The 13,067-nt window shown below is 46.3% G+C and overlaps 1 protein-coding gene across 6 annotated transcripts in view; it reads right to left on the minus strand.

Moving 5' to 3' along the window:
• Positions 1-1,530: 1,530 nt before the first annotated feature.
• GALNT11 (polypeptide N-acetylgalactosaminyltransferase 11) overlaps positions 1,531-13,067 on the minus strand; it is a 52,810-nt gene continuing 41,273 nt past the window's right edge. For all 6 annotated transcript variants that reach the window (XM_042802236.1, XM_042802235.1, XM_033009724.2 and 3 more), the window contains 3 exons: positions 12,457-12,561; positions 4,451-4,588; positions 1,531-2,332 (listed from right to left, as the gene is read on the minus strand). In XM_042802236.1, coding sequence (XP_042658170.1) covers positions 2,201-2,332; positions 4,451-4,588; positions 12,457-12,561 — 375 coding nt within the window. In that variant the 3' untranslated portion in view covers positions 1,531-2,200. The remainder of the gene's footprint in view (positions 2,333-4,450; positions 4,589-12,456; positions 12,562-13,067) is intronic.

The following is a 13,067-nucleotide window of genomic DNA, read 5'->3' on the forward strand; positions in this document are numbered from 1 at the left end:
TATATGCATGAAGTAGAGTTTTTATCCTCTTTACATTAAGGAACAATCCAGCTGCAACTCAGTGGCCCATGAATTCTACATTCCAGTCTATTACCGCAGGTTTAAAGACCACATGTATTGAGCTGGTTTTGACAGCAGCCTCCAAATTTCCTCACCAGGAGCAAAAGGTCAAAAACTCTCTGTGGCAACGGACTCAGAAGGTAAATAAAGCCAGCTTCCGCTTTGCTGGTTTGAGGATTGTTTGCTGTTTGATTTCGTACTACTTTGTAAAAAGACAACATCAAGGCCTCAGAAAAAAAAGCCAGAGCAAGGTTACTGCACAGCCCATTCGACAGCCAAAATAAATCCGAGTGCCGAACCGGCCCCCGGGGCTGCCCCACGGTCACTCGTGGGAACAGGTGGGGTTAACGGGCGGAGCCGGGGCTGCAGCCCATCCTCCCACCCCCACAGGGACTGGAATCAACTCCACCACCGACCCCCCCCCCCCCCCCCCCAGCACGGCACCCTGGGCCGGTTTCAGGCCGCTGTGAGCTGAGGCTGCTCCCCCTGCCCCCCCAGCCCAGCTGGGAGGCGGTTTCGAGCCTTTGGGTGCTCCTGGAAGGGCCCCCCAACCCCACGAGGCACCGAGCCCCCGTCCCGGCGAGCGCCCACCCCACCTGAGGCCGCAGCTGCTCAGGGGGACTGGGCTTGGTTTCAGAGACTTTTCTTGGTAGGAAGGAACGTGGCTGGTGTCTAACTTCATTATTCCCATTGTTCTGCTTTATCTGGAAGCAATTCCACTCCAGCCTATTGGCCTGGTTTACAGTTAAACCCTGCTTACCTGGTTCCTCCCTGCGCCCAGGCCCTGCCGGAGGAGGCAGAAGCCGTGCAGCAGCGGGGGGGCCGCTCTTACCTGCTCCTTTTAGTCCTCTTGCTTTTCCCCTGCCGGGGGCTGCCCGGGCAGATGGCTGAAGGACCACACGCAATCTGTCACAAGTGAATCTCTCCTCTCTGTGGGAAGACGTGGGTCTGTAATTACTCCAACATTATCATTATTTGCCTCACGCTGCCCAAAATGTCAGTAACTGGATGCCGGCGTACGAGTGCAGTTGGAAGATGTTCCTGCTGCCCAAGTGAGAGGGCGAGGGAGGCGCTGCCGGCGGCAGAGCTGCCCGCTTCCCAGGGAGGGCAGGCCCTGCGGCCGGGTAAACAAGGCCAACGTTGCCAAGAAAAAAAATCCACTGGGTAAGAACAGCTTTTCTCTTCTGCGGCAGCTTCCATGCTCTGAAGAAGTATCCAGGGCTGAGGCAGGAAGTCAAAGAAAGGTCAATAGTGAAATAAATGAATTTGGGAAGGGAAACAGAGAAGTGGAGTCAAAACAAACAGAAAGAGAAGAATTATCCATCAAACCTTCCAAGATGTGGGAGAGGGAGAAAGAGCCAGCTGTGGAGAAAAGGGAGTGAAAACAAAGGAAAACCCAAACTGTGTTTGCATCAGTCCCTAAGTTCGTGCTTTATGGTCCAAAGGCTACAAAGAGTAAGGCGGTACAGATTAATAAAAAATTGATACTTTATTTTAAATGCAGCTACTGTCATGAGTCATCAAAATAGACTTTGTAATAGTTACTTTGTTTTAAATATGAGGTGACGAATGACAGCTAAGAATTTAAACTACACGAAGTGTCCTAAAATCGTAAATTAAAAGAACTAAATTTAAATATTACAAATGACACTTTTCAGAAGATAAAAGGGAATAAAAATATTTTCCAGAAAAAGTAAAATAATTTGGCCAGTAAAACCATACTAAAAATGTAAATTAATGAGATACTGCACATGAAATAGTTGAAGAGGACTCCTTTCTGTCATTGTCATTAAAAGATCCACAAAGCTAAAATCTCACAATTTAAATTACATTGTTCTAATAATTTCTCTTACTTAAAAACAGTTCAATACTCCAGGATAATCCAAGGAACCGCTGATAAATTGCACTTCTACGTGTTGTTCTGCAGGGGGGCTGCCGCTCTTCCTGCTACGCCTGAGCAGGGGCCGGGGACCGCCTGGACCTTCTCACGCACGCGGCTCTTCCTCGCAGGGTCCTTGCGCCGGGTGGGCGGGGTGTAGCAGCTGAGGGCTCCTCGCCAAGCCCTCCAGAATGTCTTCAAATCCTGGCTGAAGGGGGATCACGTCTTGGCTTAACGCTTCTCGGCCGCATCCTCGCTGTCTCAGCTCTCAAAGTGCCACTGCTGCGGGAGGGACCCGTCGCAGATGGCCACGGCCACGTACCCTTTGTGGCTGAGTGGATCGACCACCTTCATGCACTGCCCCACGGAGACCTGGTAGAGGCGGTTGTTTTTCTAGAGGAGAGAGAAAGACAGATGGGATTTCTTTATTAAAACTTCCGTGCTGCTCCGCTGTCAAACCGCAGCCAAACCTGACGCTTAAGGGGCGGGGATGCTCCTGCCTGAGGGATGAGCCTTCCCGCAGCCTCCCTGCCACACCAGTCCCACAGCAGCACCGTTTAAAAGCCAGAGCACAGCACACCCCGCAACCACGCTCAGACCTTGAAACAAAAGCTCTCACGTCCTTACAGGGACCCGGTTTGGATTGTGTTTAATCAAAACCCGTTCCCCAGGACTCAGCAATGCCACTGCCCTCAGCACCCCCCGTGCCAGGGGGCAACAGCCAGGGCAAGGCCAGACCCCAGTCATGTGTGAGAAGGGAACAGATCCTGCTCCTCTTTTTTTTTTTTTTTTTTCTTTTTTTCCCCCCTGGAGAAGTATCGTCTCCCCCCACTAACTGCTCGTTGCAGCTGCTTTGAGCACTTTGGGGGCCCCTTTTCTCTCTGGAAAGGGCTCCCTGCACAGCAAGCCCCTGCAGGGAGGGAGCAGGTACACCAGAACAGCCACACTGGGCTCTGCATCACTGCTTGTGGCCGTGAGCAGACACCCAGGGAAGCAGGACACGGCAAGAACACACAAACCCCTCCAGCACAGCCGCCCACTCCGAGTCTCGTACTGCAACCGAGTGCGCAGTCGGCCTTTCTCTGCACCTGTGACTCGCACACCTAACGTGTTTCCCCTCGCTCCCACAAGTCCTCACTTACCTAAAGAGCCCCAGCCTGCTCACATATCCCCCATGTGAAAGGTGCCCCACGCCTTCCGTTTGCCCCGCCACCCATCTCTCAACGTTCTCCAGCCCTAATTGAGCCTTTTTAAGAGATGACCAGCACATGCAGTCCAGGCAAACCACGAGGATGGGATGACATTTCGCTGCTTTGATTCCTATCCCTTTCCTAATCAATCCTAATATTCGACTCGCTTCCTTTTGTTGTTGATCACTACCCAGCACCAACCTGACACCGCTACAGATCCCGCCCCGCACACCCACTGGCTCAAAGCCCACGTTTCACACACGGAGCCCAGACTCTCCACCACCTCCACAGGCGTCACCTAACAGTTACGTGCACTGAATTCCAATGGCCATCCCCTCAGTCTTGTAAAATCTTTGTCCACTAACTCCAGCTGAAGAACCCTGAATAATCGCACATAATTTTCCAACTCCCACTACCACTTGCAGCTGTGGCACTGCTGGGACAGGCTGTGGCAGAGCTGTGAGATGTCTCCACGAGTGTCAGACACGCCCAACTTTGGCCTCACACGATATCGGCCTCTGTATCTCCAAACCACGGTGGACTGCAGCAGCCTTCCTTGTTTGACTGCATTAGCAACTCGTGGTGCCAGCAAGCAGCACGGTATGAACCCGAGACAGTGTAGGCAGAGCTGTCCTGGAAGCACAAGCGGCAGTTCTGGCAGCGCCCTCCTCTTTGTACAATGATATCTGTACTACAGACGCACCACTATGCTGAGGGCATGTGAGGGGGAAGCCTCCGAGTTAATACCCAGGAGCCAAATTTCACGTGTACGCAGCACTGACTCAATTTTATGAAACTGGCCACTCCAGACTCTGAATGATTGAACTAACGAGATGCGATTATAGGGCAGAAGCAACTGTAAGAAGTCTCTCTCAATCGTCCACTCTGCCCTGTGCTTCTTCAAGCACTGAGCAGAAATCACCACGCAGACTGCTCCCGCCTCCTAGTCCCTCAAACAGAACGCAACAAAGAGCTGTGGGGTGGATTTTGTGCTCTCTGGCACATCCCTGTGAGCCACAGTGCCACGGGTGGCTGTCACAAGCAGAAAAAAGGCCAAATGGAGCTGCAGAAACCTCCCTATATTGCAAAGGGCCTGCATGTCCCAGAGCAAAAATCTTACTCAGGCTGAAACGCAGCCACCAAACCCCAGGCAAATTTTGTACAGGCTGCCTGGACTGTGGGCAGGGCCTAGTACAGTACAATTGACTTGGTACATCTGAGGTTTAGTCATAACTAAACTCTACCCCGATGTCCTGTTAGTGCTGCTGTCACTTACTAAGGTGTTAATTACAAGCACCCTGCTATGTGCCAGCCAACTCACCCCGAACGTCCACTGCTGCGAGCCGCCGGAGCCATGGCATTTCATGAGACGAGGTGGATCGGATGAGCGAGTTTCCGAAACATCCAAGCAAAGGAGATTATTTAAAATCAACTCGTGATCTTCATTGTAAATCCAGACCTGAAAGAGAAGATAGAAAGACATTTATCCCAATGTTTCAGGCCAGGTGCCTCGAATCCTTTGTTCAGCTACAGAGGAGGTGCTTTAGCATCTGAATGTCAGAGGTGAGCCTTGCAACCCTCACTGCCTCTTTGCTGCCTTTTTTCTAGCAACTGAAAGGCAGCTGCAGCGCTCTGTTGCCTTCCCAAATCACACAGCATTACCCCACACAGAGGCACTAAAAGGAGTGATTGTGATTCTGCCCTGTAACTTGCATTTTTAGAATTAAGCTGCCCCACCCATTCCCCCTGTCCAGGCAGCTGGGCAAGGTAACACAACAGGGAAAGCGGTGGATCTCTGAGCAGGTGAGCAGCCACTCTCTGAGCAAAGTCATTAAACCAGGCAGTAAACCTCCTGATTCAATGATGACCCTCTGCTCATGAAGGTGGGGCTGGTGGATTGTCTCAGGTCCACGTAGAGAGCCAGCGTGGGGGCAGAGGAGGACACTGGGTGACAGCCCAAGGGCTGTGGGGAAGTAGCTTGGCAGGCACGCAAGGCCAAAAGGGATCGCCAGTCGTCTTTGAAATGGCTGCATTTGGCCATAAACACACAGGAATTTAACACTGTGCTCTGGGGTCAGCTCATAAACACTGAATGATGAGAAACTAAAATCAGCAGTGCAAATTCTGGAGCCAGGTAGCCTGCATTAGCCCCACACTGGTCCCAGGGTCCTCCTCCTTGCAGCTGGTGGCCTGGTGCTCAGAGATCTTTACTCAAGTAGATGATCACCAGCATCCAGGTGCTGTCAGAACTCTCCATATTGCTCTCCAGGGAATGAGAAAAATTGCTGCTTTGCCATTCCATAACTGACAGGTTTATGGCCTTCTCTGCTCCCCAGCCAAACCGCTTTTGCTAGAGGTGCTGTGCTTAGAGGGAGGCCACCCCTCCCCATTTCACACCCACTTTGTTTTGGCTGAAACAACATAAAAATAGCATGATCCGGACCTCAAGAACCCACAAAATATCCCAGCAGCTTACAGAATGGTGGGAATTGAATTCAGCCCCTCTCTGGGGCCCAGCCCTATAAAACAAGAACGCATTGGTTCACATTCATGGCTTCAACTGCTTTTGGGTTCCTGAATTTACATGACATTAGAGGAATTTCTCTGTAGTGACACTGAAAACCATTATCACCCCTAACAAGAGGCATGGACACACTCAAGTTGTCGGTTTGTCTTCTCCTACATGCTACTTTAGCCAAAGCAGGAATTTTTATGCCAACAGCAAAAAGTTTTGGGCACCTTCAGTTGCTGCAGTCCATGCCCATACCCTGCTGGCTCTCCCAGGGCTGCCTAAACCTTGCTCTGGAGCAAGGCCTGGCTTGGCACAGCTGAAGGTTCAGGGAAGCTAGACCATCAGCATGGTCTAACTGCAGGAGCTGCTGGTCCTCCCTCCCTCCTTCAGGCCTACAAAAACCTGGGCCAAGATCAGTTAGGTGGAGGACCCAGAGCTCTCAAAACCAACAGGAGACACTGATCCCTATGTCAGAAAGCAAAGAAATGAAAGAAGTGTGCACATCGAAATATCCTGGGTGAGACAGGGGTAGGGAAAATGAAAATACAGTGTATGAAACCTGTAACTCTGCACTGCAGGGATGATACTGAGACCATCTGGCTCAAGCCCAAACGAGCACTGTTCTGAATTCCCTGGGGGGGCCCTGCACTCCCCAGCACCTGGACAGTGTCGCCCAACCCATCTGGGTGCTGAGCAGGCGGCAGCAGAGCTGCCCAGGGCACGATCCCAGGCTGGCGTGGACACAGAGCAGCCGTGCTCATCCATCTCACTTGCCAGCAGCAACTCCCTGTACCCACAGGCAGACCAAGGTCTTCTGGTGCACCCTTCTTCCAGCCTGGTTTGGATTTCACACAGCTCAGAGCTGCAGTAACCGTGCCTGCTGTGTCATTTATCTATTCTTTTTTTTCCCCACTAAGTCTGCGCGAGTTTCACACTCTGAGCATAAAATATCAAATTCCAGGCAGAAAAGTCATGCAAATTAAACAAGTTCTGATTTTTATTATTTTTTTTTTCTTGTCTGATGAAACCAAAACCAGCCTTCTGGAAGGAGCTGTGATTCAGAGCACTGCCTCAGTTGGACAGCACGACTGCGAAGCATACAGCTCATTCATCATCACAGTGACTGTCACAGTACAGCAAAGGCTGCCTTTGAGGAAGTGCAGGTATTACATTAAAATTTGACCTAACTTCAGGCATTCTGTGCCTTCTAACATACTTTATCTGTTTAAACCCTGCCACAAAAAAAGCAAGCACGGCAAAATTAAAGAGGAAGAGGGAACGGAGAAATAGCAGGACTTGCCAGAAGGGTATTATTATTAAAAGAAGAATAATGGTAGAGCCAAATTCAAACAACAGATGAAACTGGTAAGAATTGAGACAGGGGACTGCAGTGACACAGGGAGCAGACCTTTATTCAAAAGCTGAGCTTTGGCAAAGAACACAAAACAGTGGTTAGATCCAGTGTGATAGTTCTCAAGAAAGGCTTATACAAGACAGCCAAAATTAATTTCAAGCTAATTATGTTTGGTGTAGAAAACAAAGGAAAGAGGAAAAACGGCCCAAATTTGGGACACGATTCCAAATTCAGATTACAGTATCAGTATGAATTTGCAGATTATTAACAGATTCAAGCACACGGAAAGCAAAGCCACACCATGGGGGCTTTTTGTTATATAACGACAAGCCTTTGCATGCTCCAAAATTTATTAACTACTTTGCTGCTGAAGACTAAGAGGATGATGTTTAGCTCTTTTTGATACAGGCTGTCAGGGGCAACAGCCCAGCATAGGAAGGAAACATCTCCTGCCAGCCAGCACAATATCAAAAGTCTATCATCAATAAGGTGCCTGCCTAGGATTTATACCTCAGTTCTGAGTGATGTCTTATTTTATCCACCTATGTATTTCCTACAAAAAATGCCATTTTAAAAATTTATTTTATGATGGGAAAAAAAAAAGGCATGGGGTATTTTCATCCTGCATCCACTTCCTAACACTTAGGAGAGCATCACTGTCGGATTTTGGTTTCTAAAAATGGAACTGTGCCCAATTCCCACCACACAGGAAAGTAGCACCTTTAACTGCTGTCCTGCAGAGACGCAGGCTAATGCCTGATCTGCTCCACAGCTCCAAAGAAAATCACTGACCATTTATATAGGAATCAAAGAAAAACACCAGGATGCAATTAGAATATATTGAATTGTTTGTTTTCAAATAAAACCTAAATGGCAGATGTTATGGAAAAACCTCTCTCCATAAAGAAACTGATCAAGTTTGGGATTAAATAAATGATTTAATGTGGTGAATGCTGTAGGATCGACCCTTTTCTAGCAGCTCTTTTATCCCTACCTCTCAACATAGGCAACAGGTTAAGAGGGAAGATGCAAGGACCCCTTCAGTCTTGTAGTGCTGCAGCCCGGAAGGCTGACCCTTCTGAGGTCCTAGATGTCCCCAGAGCACCTAGAGGTCTTCCCTCAAGCAAAGCATTTCAGATTTGGCAGTGCTCAGATGCCTGCCCAAGTCTCCCACCCATCAGAGTCAATGCTTGCACCTTCGGCTACAGGGGCACAGTGGTCCTGCTCGTGCTTAGTCACCCAGAGCCACGGCAGCTGGTTCAACTTTACCACAGTGGGAGTGGGACCCACAGATCTGGGGTAGGTTTTCTCACTGCCAGAGCAAAGACTGCACGTGTATCCTTCTGGTCCCCCACAGCCAGATGCACAGCATGTGTCAGAGTAGGTCTCCTGGGCAACATAAATGGGAGGAGGTCCAAAGTACGAACTCTGTTAATATAAACCTTTTCTTATACAGGCACATCTTAGGAAGAACTGGATTTTGAATTCAGTCCCCTCAAAAGATAGCTCAGACTATTTACAGATTTAAGACTGAGGTTTCCTAGGGCTTCTAGTACCTTGAGAAATTTGCTTCACCCCTATATAACACAAATCACCCAGTCTTCTGTAATGAAGCTGCCTTAGCAACCAATCATCTCATTTACATACAGACAGATAGGTAGAAACTGGGCTTCTCCTCATACACAGCTTAATGAACAGTTTCAGTTCAGTGATGATCACAGTTTAACTCCTAGCGAGGACACAGTGTGACTGTGCTGAAGAATGGATACTGGAGCTTTTTTGCTCTCTCATTTTACCAATATTTTAATTTCCCCACTGGTCTCAGGGTGCCACTGTTGGTAAAGGAGGCGTGCTCTTCACTGCCTCCGTAAACCCCTATATCCCAGTGATCCTCCTCTGAGATTACTTTTTGCCATAATAAAGAGACACAAGGCTGTGTTACTGAACTTTTTTTTTTTTTGTAAAAGATGAAATTACTCCTACAGTGAGATTAGCTAACGTAAATACATAACAGCTGAACTACTTCAGAAGAAATTCAAGTGAGGAAAGGGCTCAAATGGTGCCCTGTCATCTAGGAGGATGGCCCATACTATCATTTCCTTTTGAAACATGGAGTCCGCTACAAAAGATTGAGTCTAGTGTCAATACAGACAACTGTATTAAAACAAAACTTATCACCCGACTTAGCGAAAACCAGTAAAACAAAGAATCTGCATCAGATAGAAAATGGAAGCTCACTGTTCCTAGGGAATAAGAATTTCAAAATGACACGAAATAAACCAGGAAGCAGCAGTCTACCCTTTGGCTTTCAGAGTGCAGTGGAGTGTAGCAAAAGGCATGGCTGGCCAGCTGGCAAAGCCTTGTGGATATACACTCTTATTTGGTCTGCAAATTGCATTAGCACTAGAAGAACGCATTGAAAAATTTCAGTAAATACAATACAGTAACTACTACAGAAACAGTCCTTTGTGTGAAAGAAAATCCCTGCCGTGAACCATGCTGACAGGGGCAGCATTCCAGTACTTTCATCAGTTACAATCCGTTGCTTAGATTGGCACTATTGTATTATTCAGCCAGACAGTTTTTAAAAGACAAAAATTCAGCTTAAGAGCACAAAAAAGCTGCCTCAGCACTGAGGAAGACATGTGCCTAGCAATTTGCATCATCGCAGCTATTTGCATGTACCTCAGCTGCTGTTATTATGGACAACAATGACATCACAGCACCAAATCACAGCAAAGTTTTGTGGTCTATAAACATTATTTTAAGCTACTGCTACCTCAGAAACCCAACATCCTCCTGAAGGTCATGCCAAAGCAGACACATGCTTTCTGTTTCACAGTTCAGTGCGTTGCTGATGTTTCATGACAATTTGTTAGAGGAACTGAAGAACTGTGTTCCTCCCGTGGATTATGGAAAAGCAGCAAGTAGACTTGCACATCTTCACAGTCACTCTAGACATGTGTTGTATCAGAAAACCAAACTAGCAGCCATGATCCAGATGTTTAGGAAGAAAGATTTTACAGAATTATTGCACATGTGAGCCCATCCTTCCAGATTCTGACCCTTGAACAATTTATGAAGTATGTATGCTTACAGTTATAAAGTGCTACAAGAGTGTTAGCAGAGCTTTTCTGAAATTCCTTGCTCAAATTGGTTATCTTTTAAAGTCCCAGAGCACAGATGTGCATGCTTAGGCACCTCAGCACCATCCCCAGCTTTTTAAAGCTTAATACATTGTTAAGTAAGAGAAAAGTTAAATTACTGAAATGAAGCAAGCACACCAAGGAGAGGTTATAACAACAGAGAAAGCAAAGCTCAGGAGTCAACCTAGTGTATCTGAAAACAAACAGTAGAAAAAAAAATCCACTAATTCAGTAGACTTTAAGAGGAGATTTTTTGGAAAAGGAACTTGGGTTTAAGCATTTAGGTCAGGCATAAGGCAAGCACACGTTAGACATGATAAACCCAATCTTCTTTTAGCTGTTAGATCACAAACACTCCCAGTAGTTAGTCCTGTTGTTGGCCACTATGCTTCATTCCAAAACCTTTCTTTTTAGTGTTCTTTGATGATTCTCTTCCAAGTTTCTCAGTTACTACTACTCCTTCTCCTAAAGGCAGTATACCTAGCCCAAATCCTGCTTCAGCATCCCTGTCTCCTAATCAACACCCAGTTAATCTTGGCATGACATTTTTGCCACACCACATAGTCATTTACTTCCACTTTTCAGACATCTCCAGCCTTTCATGAAGATCTTTCAAAGTGTTTCAATATTTTCTATCCTCTTTCAATACCCAAGTTTTTCTAATGTGCATTACCTTGTGCATTCTCAGTTTTGTTTCCAGAAAGGTCACATACACTACTGAATTTCAGGAGGGTGTTTACTTCAGTGATCTTGGGAGTTAATTCACACAACCACTCTTCTACTATGAAATTTCTCATTCCATGTTGGTCTTCTGTTTGTAAAATTTATATTCACTTTTTCTGCTTCTTTTGTTACTTCTGACTTCTCCACACTGACCCTCATTCCACTAGATCCTGTCACCTTTCCTACTCATGCTATTTCTGACTACAAAGACTAACACAACTCTTTGTGCACAATTTCTAACTACAAACACCAACAGACTGAATGGCCCTGAAAACAGTGTAACACACCTTTGGCACTTCAAGTGTACAATCACTGGTGCCAGTCTGTCACTATTACATTTACAGAGTCTTTTCCATTTACGAGACTTGCTGACTTTCTTACGGCTAATAGAAGGGATCACATAAGAAAATCTTCACTCCCATTCCAGCTTAAATTCATCAATCTTTAACACAGGAACCTACAATTTGGTCATAGTGATGATTACTCACTACTCCAGGGGCAAAGTGCAGGGATGTATTGCCTGGTCCTAAGTGGCAACTGAAGACCATGTGTCTAGAGCCAACAACACTTACCCAGACCCTGGCTAACACCCCTCACACTGTCTTCCTCTGTCACATTCAACTGGTGAGGCTACAAGGAGGAGGCAGAAAGTCCCTTTAGCTGATAAACACACAGCTTTTTGTTTGGGACTATCACAAATCATCCTGCTTCTACTGCTGCAGTTTCTATATCCTGAAAACTATTGCCCATTTCACGAAGTATCAAGCATGTGTAGCACAACCCACCTTTGGTAGAGCTATGCTGCATTACCTCCCATGCTTCATGTATTTTGTGGCTTTGATTACTTTTCTTTTTAGAGGCAATCTAGCTTTTAGACTCCCATGGGCTCCTAAATCATGATGTTCTCAATGTAGTTCTTAGCTAGGTAAAAGTCTTGATGGCATCAGATGAAGATCTCTCTACCCTGGAGATTGTTTATCCAAGACCTGAATTTCTGTTCCCTGAAAGAGCAGAAGCGGAATAGCAAAGGCTTCATGTAGTAATATAAAAACTCTCACTACATTTTCACATCCATCCCCAATTAGTCCCCAGATGAGCAATTCACCTGCAGCCAAAGAATCTTCTAAATTCCTTAGAATCCCTTATATTTAATAACAACAACAAATCATTCATTCACCCTGAACTACAGCCACTCCACCAGAGGACTAGTTGTACAGTACACAAAGAACAGCAGGCCAGGAAAAGGCTGCCTTAAATCCCAGTATGAGGAACTGACTGAAAGAGCCTCTACAAGTTCTGAAGTGTCAGTCAGTGGGTTATGAACTCATCAGGAGCCACTTAAGGATAGTCTTCAGTCACATACAGAAACTCATGCCATAAAAATAGGAGAAAATAACATCCAACACTCAGCATTAGTAGGTGCAGAGCAGTAAGCTGCACAGTCTCCTTGCCCAGCCTTGCAGTTTGAACGATATGCTGAAATCAGACTGTTTGCTCATGAGATGTCATATTAGGTTATTTTGCCAGCAGGAAAACATATTAGCAATTTGTAAGATGCGAATAATTATTCAATGTAATTAGGAATATCATACCTGGTTTTGATCGTTGTAGTCACATTCCCGAACCACTACCAGGCCTCCTTTCTGACTTGGGTGGCCCTGGGCAACCAGGCATTTGTTGGTTTGAAGGTGATACAACTATGAAAGGAAAACAGTTTAATGGACAGAGTAAGCAACAAATATCACACACCAAAGGGAACATTGGTAATGCTTTGGAAGCCCTAGAACTCAGTGCGCTCACAAAAAAGAAACAAAAAAAAGAAACAAAAAACCCCCCAAAACAACAAACCAAACAACAACCAACCTCACAAAAAAACCTTTCTTTTGTCTTAAAATACCATTTTGTTTTTCAGAGAGTTTGGAGAAGAAACAGCATTAAGTAGTTACATTTTGCTTTCTTATTACGTCAAGATTTCCCTCCCCATGGTACAAGTGCAGTACATACAACCTGGCTCAGCACACGCTGGCCACACACTCAAGTTTTTTTCCCCACTTCACTCTCCATGAAAGTCTCAGGTCCTAGATATTCACTAGCTCAGGAATATCAACTGAACTGTATAAACTATATTTTACTACAGTTTAGCTTAAACATAAGTCTCCTCTTACAGCCTCTCTTCATGAAGCAGGACCACCTCTTTGAAAAA

Source organism: Tyto alba, unplaced genomic scaffold, assembly GCF_018691265.1.
Source record: "Tyto alba isolate M040663 unplaced genomic scaffold, T.alba_DEE_v4.0 Super-Scaffold_38, whole genome shotgun sequence".
NCBI classification, from domain to species: domain Eukaryota; kingdom Metazoa; phylum Chordata; class Aves; order Strigiformes; family Tytonidae; genus Tyto; species Tyto alba.